The sequence below is a fragment of the Cervus elaphus genome, chromosome 11 (genome assembly GCF_910594005.1).
Source record: "Cervus elaphus chromosome 11, mCerEla1.1, whole genome shotgun sequence".
NCBI classification, from domain to species: domain Eukaryota; kingdom Metazoa; phylum Chordata; class Mammalia; order Artiodactyla; family Cervidae; genus Cervus; species Cervus elaphus.
This window is the reverse complement of record NC_057825.1, coordinates 33,369,681-33,380,364: the sequence shown is the minus strand read 5'-3', so window position 1 is coordinate 33,380,364 and position 10,684 is coordinate 33,369,681. Positions and strand designations below refer to the sequence as shown.

Genomic DNA, 10,684 nt, shown 5'->3' with positions numbered 1-10,684 from the left:
GCGGAGCAGCCGGGGCACGCAAGGTGGGCCGCGAAGGTCACGTGACGGGAGACCCCGCCCAGTGGCGCCGAGGTCTCGGGTCCCGGCGCCCTCTGGCGGACTCGGGTGGAAAGGGCGCGACCAGGAGGAGGGCCTGGCTGGGGCTCTAAGCGGCGGACGCGCTTTGCTCTCGCGCGTCCAGAGCAGGTGCGAGCAGAGCTACTCCGGCCGGAGCTGAGGGCGAGAACCTGGTCGGGGGCTCCCTCACCCCGTCCCCTCTGTACTCCTGTCGACCCATGAACACATAGTAGAGCAGACGGCTTGTTTAGTTTAGTTTTTTTTTTTTTTTAGAAAAACCAAGTGTCTTTATTCCTGAATAGTTTAGTATGGCGGTGGGGGCCGGAGCCCCCTCGAGAGAGCCCTGGAGCCGAGGGACTCGGCCTGGAGGCCAGTTGGGGGAGCAGAGGGTGCCAGGATGGGCCCCTCCGCAGTCTGGGTCCTGCAGGGACGGCGATCAGGCCAACGGTCTGGACGAGGGGACCCCAGAGTCCCCGACCCGGTGCACTCCAATCATGGGGAGGACGCCGCTCGGCTCGGGGCGCCTCTGCTGCGGCTCCCCAGGGGTCGGCGCCGCGTCCCAGGCGAGACCCCGGGGATCCCGCCCTGGCTGGCTGTTTGGCCGCGTAGACACTTCGGGCGGGTGGGACCCGGTCCCCCCGGCTTCCCCACCCCGCCGTCTACGCCTGTTCGAGCTCCAGGTCTCCGTAGAGCAGGGCTCCGCTGAAAATGGTGAGCGGTTCCTCCGAGTGCGCCAGCTGCCCCATGACCAGGTCGATGCAGACCGTGTCCCCGACCTGCAGCGGCAGGATGAGGCTGAACACGCCTAGGGCGCCCGGGCTAGGCTGGCTCTCGGCCACCGGCTTATTCTCCAGGCCCTCGGGCTCGTAGCCACCAGAGTCTATGCGGGCCACGCCCAGGTTGGAGCGGGACAGCACGGCCTCCACCTTCTCGTGCCGGTGCCCCGTCAGCACTGCGCTCAGCAAGTAGCGCCCGGCCAGTGGTGCCGTGAACACGCCTGGGGACAAGAGTGACAGTGAAGAGGGGGACAGGTGGCAGGGGCTGGGAAGGAGTCCGGGAGCCCTTCCAGAACTGTACTACGGAGGGACCCTCTGGGTCTTTTCTACCAGGACCTGAGCTCCACAGACGGCAGGGAAGTCGGTGTTTTTGTTCATTTCCGCGTCCCCAGCACTTGAGGACAGTGCCTGGGCAATAGCAGGCCCCCAGAAAGAGCTGTGGAAGGATAGGCTCTTCCCCTCCCCACCCACCCCTCAATCCAAGTTGTGGTGAGAAGGAATAAATGAAGGCGAGAACAGGGTCTCCCCAAATCAGAGAATGAAAGGATCCAGCTTGTCTGAAAGGGCAAGAATGGGGATATGTCACCGCATAGCCTCCCCGATCCCCCCAGTGCCCAGCTGCCCACTTCCAGTCTTACCAGTCTCTGGATCGTAGTAGCCCCCATCATTGAGCAGGACTCTGTCGAAGGGCACTGTGCCTGGTTCAGACCGGGGCAAGCTCAGGGCAGCTGAAAAGGCTACCCGGGGCACGGAGGCTGCTGGTGCCCCCTCAGGTCCTGGGGTGGGGGGAGGGTGTCAGAGTGGATGCTCAGTGCAGCCCCCTTCTACTCCTCAGTCTCCAGCCCCCAGGGCTGCCTGAGGCCCTCTGTCCTCCAAATCCTGGTTCAGGTCCCCTCCCTCCAGCACTAAATGAGGGGAACTTACCCTGTTCACCTTGGGGACCTGTGGGGAGAGAAAAGGGAGCAGTGAGAACTAGGGCAGCTCTCGCGAGTCACTCAGCAAACACCTGCTTTCCCACTGTGCCAGGTGCTCTGCAGACCCCCAAAGCAGAAATGGGGGAGACAGATGGGATCTATTCTCTTTAACCTTGTAGGCTCAGCCACAGTCTTCAACACAGCAGGGAGGCCACCCACAGTCAACTGGCCAGCACACTGACTATCCTATCTCCTAGTTACTTTCCTAGTCAATGCCAGCCATGTAGGTGCCCCAGTTCCCTACCCTTTTCCCCCTTCTCTGTCAAGTTCAGAGTAGGAAGTCAAGCCCAGGGTTGCCCAGGGGAATGGCAGCCCTGGCTGTAGCAAGGATCTCAGCCCGCTCACCTGGTGGCCCCATGGGCCCCTTTTGTCCATCCTTGCCTGGAGGTCCTGGAGGCCCAGCAGGGCCAGGGGGTCCCTGCATCCCAGGAGGCCCTGGCGGCCCAGCCTCACCTGCTGGCCCTACGGTGACAAAACTAGGTTGAAGGAGAGCCATAAAAACGAGTTTCCAAAAGACAAGTAAGGTGGTAGATCCAGGGACAGGGTGATGGGGCCCCTTGCTGCCCACGCTGGGTACCTAGGTGGCAGAGCAGCACCCCACCTTCACCCACAGGCCTGTCTGAGCCATCAAGGAGGGTGGGGAGCTGGGACCTTGGGTCATCTCTTGTGCACAAGCCAAGCCCAGGGACAGCGGTGGGTATACGATTCATGCAGAGCAGAGCAAAGAGGAAGTAAACGAGGTTAAGGCTAGGCTGTTGTAGGGTCAGGGGAGGAGAAAGAGAAGACTTGCAAAAGGTCCTGCCCCCCAGCCCCTGCCCCAGTGCCTCCTCTTGCCCGCTCACCGGTGAGGTCCTTCAGGCTGAGCTGGTGAAGCTGGTCCTCCAGCAGCAGCAGGGAGCTATTAAGGGTACCCAGCCGCTTGCCTAGGCCGGCCTGCCCCTCCAGCAGCTTCTCCAGCAAGGCTGCCTGTGTCTGGCTGGTGCTGTTGGTTTCCCGTAGCCCAGCCCAGAGCCCAGCCACGTGTCTGGAAAGGCCTTCACGCAGGCCCTGCAGTCCCCCGGCCACCGTGTCCAGCCGCTCACAGACTCCCTCCAGGCGGCCCAGTCGCCCCTCCAGGCTGGGGCACTGGCCGGCCTGTGCCTGTCCCTCCTCCAGGCCTCGGAAGCGCTCCTCACTCTCTGTGGCATGCTCTGTGGCCTCCTGTTGCAGCCTATTGATCTCAGAGATGATTCGGTCCTTGGTGGCTCCCAGGTCAGCCAGATCAGCACCCTGGCCCTCCACGGTGGTCTGCAGCTCATGCAGTGAGTCATTGAGGGAGCTGAAGGTGAGAATGACCTCAGACAGCTCTCCTTGCAGGGCCTGGAGGGCTGAGCCTGAGCTGCCCCCGAACACACTGAAGCCATCCAGCGGCCCACGGCTGGGTCCCCCGACCCCAGGGCCGGCCCCAGGGCCCCGGGGAGGTAACAGTGGGCAGGAGCAGCGCTCCACACCATCCCGCAGGCGACCGAGTTCCTCTTGGACCCCTCCGCAGGCGCCACAACCCTCCTCCCCTCGGGCCTGCAGCAGCCCCTCCAGTTGGCCCAGCCGTGCCGCTGTGAGGTTCAGCTGTAGTGTGAACTCTGCAGCCGTCTCGCCCAGTGCATCGACACGACCGTGGAGCAGGCCCACTGCCCCTTGCAGTTGCTCCAGCGCGGTCTGCTGGGCCTCCCCAGCTGCTCCCAGCTTGTGCAGGTCTGAGCCCACCAGCCTCAGCTGTCCCTCACTGTCCAGCACCCTGCGCTCCAAGGCACTGAGGATCTCCCTGACCTGGGAGTCCTGCTCCCCGGGGGCCCCAGAGCAGAGCTGCCCACATGCCTGCACTGCCCCTGCCACCTGCTCTTCCAGCTGATTCAGCCGCCCCCCCAGCTCCCCGCTCACATTGGCCAGCTGCCCCTCCAGCTTCTCTAGTTTGCCCCGGGCAGCAGGCAGCCAGTGGCCCAGCCCCCCAGGACGCCCCGGCCAGCCCTCCTCCTGTTCCTCCGAGGGGCCCAAGGTAGAGTTGAATCGGTCCTCCAGGCGGGAGAGGCGGGATGCTAAGCTGGTGTAGCCTGGTGGGTGGCCGCCCTGCCCAGATGCTCCTCCCAGGTGGGTGCCTCGCCGCCCGCTCAGCACTGTCACCGAGCCAGCCACAACATCCAGCCTCCGCTCCAGCTCGGCCAGTCGCCGGCCCAGCTCTGGAGGGCAGCATTCCTGAGGGGCCCAGCGGCCCAGGGCCTGCCCCGCGAGGTGCCGCTGCCGCTCTTCCACGGAGGCCAGTAGCTTCTCCAGTGCGCGCAGCCGCTCCCTGTCTTGCTGCTGCTGCCGTCGAAAGCCATCCAGCCCCGCCAGGCACACTGAGCACGACTCCTGCAGCCGCTGCTCCAGCTCCCGCAGCAGCTCCTCGCTGTGGCCGGGAGGGGCCGGGGTCGGGACCGGAGCCCTGCCGCTGCCTCCGCCGCTGTGGTGGTTATTCAGATGGCCTAGCTCCTGGTCGTGGGTGGAGACGCGGTTGTCCAGGAGTTGCAGCTGCTGCTGGATCTCATTGAGGGTTTCGTGCACACCCGGGCGGGCCGCTGCATCTGCCGGCTGCTGCCTCCCATTAAAGGCCGTCTCCACAGCCCTCTGGACATCTTCGGTCAGGCGCCCACTCAGTCCCTGCAGGACACCCCGAAGGCCCTGCAGCTCCTTTGTCAGGCTCTGCACCTGCTCTTCCAGCTGCTGGACCTTCTCGGACTCCCCAGGACCTGGTAGAAAAGGGGAGGGATAAGGCTGAGGGGCTGGACCACAGAGTTCAGTGCCTACCTCCTAGGGACCTTCTCCCCCCAGCTCCAGCGAGAGGGCAGAGGTCCCAGCTGATTTGGCCATTCCTTAGCTGGGTGACCTGGGCAAGAAAAGATGGAAAGAAAGAAAAAGCAAAACAAAACCCCAAAAAAGAAAAGATGGAAAGAAACTCCATTCACTGAATGCCTCTAAGTCAAATATGCACCATGGCCCCTTCCCCTTTATAACAACTGCATTGCACAAATATCATTGTGTGTTTTAGTCACTCAGTCATGTCCAATTCTTTGAGACCCCATGGACTGTAGCTCGCCAGGCTACTCTGTGCATGGAATTCTCCAGGCAAGAATACTGGAGTGGATTGCCATTTCCTCCTCCAGGGAATCTTCCCAAAGCAGGAATCAAAACCAGGTCTCCCTCATTGCAGGCAGATTCTTTACCATCTGAGCCACCAGGGAAGCCCATTAGCTCTTCCCATTTGATAGACTGGGAGATAGAGGACCAGAGAGGTTAATTAACTGGGCCATGAATTACAAGTTTAATATGGTTCCATCATCCAGAATGCCTCCTAACTTTATGGAAACTGTTTCTGCAGCTGAAAAAAAGGAACTGACAATACATCGCTTCCGCAGGGTGAGTGAAATGTGAATGTGGGAGGCCCCTCTCCACACCACCACAGGGACAAACACAACTCCAAAGCAAGCTGCAGGGGATCTGGCTGGGTGTTGGAAGAGTCAGTCAGCAGTTCCTGTTTCCATAATCACAGCACGGCTATCTCCCTGGCAGGCAACACAGCACATCCGCAGTGCTGGGCAACGGGGACTGCTGCATTCTGGGACCTGCAGTCTCTAGAGGCCACTGGGGCGCCTGGGACCTGTAGTCAGCTGCAGTGCATGCTAGGACTTGTAGTCCCAGTGTCTATCCCCTTGGACCAAACTTCTCCAAGGAATTCCCCCTTCCTCCCACAGCTGTTCCCAACTAGGAAGTATCTTGGCCACACGTGGGCGTGTGCGAGCACATTCTCTTTCTCTGCCTTCCTTTTCTCTGGGTCTCACTCAATCTCTCTTCTCTCACACACTCACACACACATACACACACCGACACACACAGACATTCTCTCTCTCTCTTGCTCTCAAGTGTGGAAAGGAACCTCAGGGATCTCATTAACTATCTTCTGTTCTCCGTACTACCCCCCACCCCCAAGCCCCCAGCCCTGTCCTGGAGCAGGGGTCTCCCCATAGCAGCCTGGCCCCATGCTTTCCCCCAGCATTGTCTCCATTCCTCTCCCCAGCAACTCCCATACTCACCTTCCCCTCCCAGTCCACTCAGGTGGCTGCCTGCACTGGAGCCGGAGAGGTTGGGGCGGGCGGGCTGGGGCCGGGGCCGCGGTGTGGTGGGTACGGGGCCCAGCGCCGGAGCAGGGCCCTCTGCACAGTCATCACCCCCGTACCCCTGGCAGCACCTCCATTCCATATCTGTCACCGTTTTGTAGGCCACACGGTAGCGAGGACGGAGGAAGCTGCGGTACCTGGGAGAGGCAGAGGGAGGCCCCTTACTCCTCTTGTACTGTCAGTGATCCTGGCCCCTGTCCTCAGAGATGGGCCGCTGTTAGTGGGCTAGGTCTGTCCCTCAGGCTGGGTCCCCCTTACTGACCAGCATGTGGCCTTGCTCAGTTGACAGTTGTCAGCCGGTTGGCCAAAGGCCAAATCCCTATTCTTCCTCCCCTTGTCTGCTGGAGCTTTGAACTCCTCTCCTTGAATGTGGCCAGGCCCAGAAGACGCATTCCCAAGGCTGGCAGGGTGGTCCAAGTGAGTTTGCCCTCGGTATCCCACCAGCCAAAGAGTTGCCTCAGCATCTCCTCAAATGGCTCTCAACGAAGCCCCTGATCCTGCCCCTGGCTACCTGCTTTGTACAGATCCCCCAGGTTGGCGGCCCGAGCCCAGCCCCCACCAAGTACCCATCCTCACATGATGCTGCGGGAACACTGGGGCTGGCCCCAGCCACAGGGCTGGTAGTCGGGCTTGATGAAGGTCTCCACTCCATCCTCAAGGACACAGCTCACTGTCCGGGTCACCACATAGGCACACCAGTTCCTGCAGGCACAACCCCACCTGGGTCCCAGCGCCAGAAACACACATCCCGTGGGGAGGCCTAGGGGCTACCAGAGGGGCTAAGGGAGGGTCACAAGATGAAGGGCCTCTGGGGACCAGGGGGAGCCAGGGCTTTGGCAGGGACAGCTCCCCCCACCCCCACCCCCCACACCTTCCCTGTAGTAGGAGGCGATAAAGACTTTTCAAGATGGGAACAGGAGGCCCAGAAGGCAAAACCACAACTACGGGATGTTGATCCTCATGGCTGGGGTGCCTGGGGAGCGTCTGAATTCACGCATTCATTCATGTCCCTTTCTGTCTCAACCCCCAGCTTGGTGTAGCCTGCGTGAGCTGGCTGGCCGGGTTCCCTGGTGATCCCCTGGCTTCTCCTCACCCCTCAGGGGAGTGGTCGGAGCAGGCAGGGGTCCAGCTCAGGGTTAAGGAGAGAATAAGCCATTGATGTGCCCTGCCCGCCCTAGGCCTCTAAGTTCTACACTCTTGGCCCCCCCTCTGTACCCCCCCCAAAAACCAGCCTCCACTCCATGTCCGCTGGAGAAAGGAAAGGAGCAGAGAAGTGGTGTGGGAAGCGTGGGTTACTGCATGGGGCTGAGGGAGCCCTAGCATGGGATGAGGGGTCTGCTGAGACTCCCAGGCTGGTGTGGGCTGGCAGTGACAGGAAGGCCTGGCCCGTGGCTCTCAGGATAGTTTCCCTGGGCACCTAACGTGGAAGTGATTCCCCCTGAGGTTAGATGGGGGTGGGGGGGTACCTATCTACTCCAGGGGGCCCTGAAGGAAGGCGGGCACGCGAAGAGCCACCTGGTGGATGGCTTTCCTCTTCCCCCTTCCTTTGCCTTAGTGTGGACGGCCCAGAAGAATGTATCCGGGGCCAGGGGCCAGGACACCCACCCTCCCACCTACCTCCAGCCTTGGGCTGAGACCCAGACTCCTACCTGTGGCGGCTGGCAGGTCGGGGGGCACTCTGGGCCTGGGTGCCCCCAGAGCTGAGGGCCCCGCCACTCCCAGTGTAGAGGCTGTAGCCGCGAGGAGGATAGCTGGCTGCCCCCACAGCGGTGGTCAGCAGGCAGCAGAGGTAGCAGCTCCAGAGGGTTCCGGGGGCCATGGTGGGGGCGCTCCGTGGTGGCCCTCAGAGGCACATCCTGGCCTGACCACTGGCGCCTCTGCCTGGAGTGAGGGTGGGGGGGATGCCGCTGCTCTGAGGGACAGCAGGTCCTGTCCCCAGCTTCCTGCCGGCAGCCCCCAGCCACACGCCTCCTCCTTGGCTGCCTGGCCTGACCCCTCTCCCCCTTCTCTTTCCTCCTCAGGCTCCTGTCTGTCCCTCCTTCGATTCCTTCCGCTCTCCTCCACTTCTGAGGGGAGTTTGTTCTCTGTGCCCCCCCTCACACCCCGGCCTCCTGCGCCTGGTCCCTGGCCCTCTCAGATGCCGCCTCCTGGGCCTCCACCCCCTCGCTCCATCTGGCCCTCCTCTGGTCTCTGCTGTCGGTTTTCCCCAGTGACCAGATCCTGGGGGTGACAGGGCTTTGCCCCTGTGGCTGCTCAGAGGCGCAAGAGTGGCTGTGGGGCGGGCCCTGGCCTCCCGCCTCTCTCTCTCTCCCTCACTCCCCTCCCTTCCCCCCCTGTCTGGCTGGCGGTCCAGCCTCCCCCTTCCTCCCCCCACCTCTCCAACCATCGTGCGCCACATCTGCTTCTTGTTAACTCCGGGAAAGAGAGAGAGAAAAAAAAAAGGAAAAACAGAGAAATGTGGAGTTGCCGCCGGGCTTGGGGCCAGCCTCTCAGACAGGCCACATGGAGCACAGCCGGGGCCAGAGCTGGGGAGGAGGCCCAGGGCTGGTCGTTTAGACGGGGAACGGGAGCTGGAGCCACAGCTCTCCCCCGGGGCCAGGGCAGGGCCCCCCTGGGAGAGGAGACCTAGGAGAGGTGGAGAGGAGAGCCGTAAAAGGGAGAATGAACTTGCAGGGGCTCAACAGAACCGCCACTCACCGTCTAGTCCAGCTGCCTCCTTTTATAGATGTGACAATTGAGGCCCAGAGTGGGAAAGTAACTTGTCCAAGGTAACACAGCAAGTCAAGAGCATGGCTCAGATTAGAATCTAAATAGTACCCAGGTCAGTGGCTTGGGAGGAAAGAGGAGAGGAGCAAAAGCTACTGGACCATGGAGCAAAAGGAGAAGGACTCCACTGAGGTCAGCAGGAAATTCAGAGAAGCCAGAGGAAGAAAGGAGTCTGGCAATGGAGAGCAGCTTCTATCAGGAATGGAGAGGACATGGGCAAGAGGAGAAAGACTTCATACTCCAAAGGCCAAGTGATCATAGGTGTCAGGCTTGTCTTGGTGAAAGCCATGAGTGGGGGAGGGGAGGCAGGGAGATGAGTTGGGCCCTATCTGTTTGGCCTGAAGGAAGTCACTCCCTACCCTGGAGCCAAGTCTGATAGCCTCTGAGGCAGGCAAGGAAGTTGACTCAACCACCAGCCTGTCCGGCAGGCTCCTCGTGAGATGTCCGAATCTGTCAGCTGGCCCCCCTCACCATCTGGCCCTCAGCATTGGGTTCTGACCAGGTCTCCCTGCATGGTGGGCCACTTGGGAGACAGAGGCAGAAGTATTAAACTGAAAGCAGGCCAGAGTGTGGGGTGTGGGTGCTGACGAGGTGCCCAGGGAGCAAAGGCCCACGAAGGACTCAGTAAGGAGCAGCTGGTCCTGTTGGGGGACAGGACACAAGAGAGAACGAACACAGGCTGGACGGACAGAAGGCCAGGGGGCCAGAGAGGTGGGTGCTGACGAGGTGCCCAGGGAGCAAAGGCCCACGAAGGACTCAGTAAGGAGCAGCTGGTCCTGTTGGGGGACAGGACACAAGAGAGAACGAACACAGGCTGGACGGACAGAAGGCCAGGGGGCCAGAGAGATGGATGCTGTGCTCCAGTTAAGAGGAGGAGAAGGACAGCTGACTGCTGCGGGGAGTCAGAGAAGAGCTGTTGGAAGAAAGAGAACCTGATCCGTGTTGGAGGGAAAAGTGAACCACAGAGACAAGGGGAGGGGAGAGATCTCAGGTTGGCAAAAGCGGTCTGTCTCAGTTTCCTCATCTGTAACATGGGAATAATAGTACTCCCCTCCTTCCTAGGTTTGTGAGGATTCAGTTAATCCATGTAAAGCATCTGGAATAGTGCCTGACATGTGGTAAATGCTACATAAGTGTTAGCTCTTCTCTGGTCAAAAAGTCGATTGTGGAAAAAAATCAGAGAGAGGCTCAGAAGACTGGTTAAGAGTTTGGGTTACAAGTTTTTAGTATGAGGGCGAATACACACACAGAAAGAAGATATTCTTAGCAAGAGCAATGGACTGGGTGTTAGAGCACAAGAATGCTGGTTCCGGCTTCTCCTCTAAGTAGTGTTATCACTTTGAACAAATCCCCTGACTCCACTGGGGGTCTGCTGTCTGTCATCTCAGGTCTGTTCCAAATTCTACGTTGCAAAGTGATGCCAGCCTGGGATAGCAGGTTGTGGCTGCTTGGTGAGTGCCTGGGGAATGAGGGACCAGATGAAGGGAGAAGATTCCAGGGTTTGAGCCAGGATGGGAAAGTTGAGAAGAGGAGCTGGTTTGAAGGGAGGAAAGATGATCTTAGTTTGGGCATTCCAAGTTTAAGAGGAGAGTAACCAGGCTATGAACTTCCCAGTGGTCATGTATGGTTGTGAGAGCTGGACTGTAATGAAGGCAGAACACTTTGGTGTTCTTTGGAATTGATGCCTTTAAACTGTGGTGCTGAAGACTCCTGAAAGTACCTTGGATAGCAAGGAGATCAAACCAGTCAAACCAGTCAATCTTAAGGGAGATCAACCCTGAATAGTTAATGGAAGGACTGATGCTGAAGCTGAAGCTCTAGTATTTTGGTCATCTGATGTGAACAGACAACTCATTGGAAAAGTCCCTGATGCTGGGAAAGATCAAGGGCAGAAGGAGAGGAGGGCTTCAGAGGATGAGATGGC

At 60.0% G+C, this 10,684-nt stretch overlaps 1 protein-coding gene across 1 annotated transcript; it reads right to left on the bottom strand.

Annotated features, from left to right (window-relative positions):
- Positions 1-303: 303 nt before the first annotated feature.
- Positions 304-8,289, bottom strand: EMILIN1 (elastin microfibril interfacer 1). The gene is made up of 8 exons (XM_043917398.1): positions 7,644-8,289; positions 6,571-6,696; positions 5,911-6,131; positions 2,650-4,569; positions 2,153-2,269; positions 1,758-1,775; positions 1,472-1,609; positions 304-1,054 (listed from the first exon to the last, which is right to left on the bottom strand). The coding sequence occupies exons 1-8, from the start codon at positions 7,811-7,813 to the stop codon at positions 717-719; spliced, it is 3,048 nt and encodes a 1,015-aa protein (XP_043773333.1). The 5' UTR covers positions 7,814-8,289; the 3' UTR covers positions 304-716.
- Between the last annotated feature and the right edge of the window lie 2,395 nt (positions 8,290-10,684).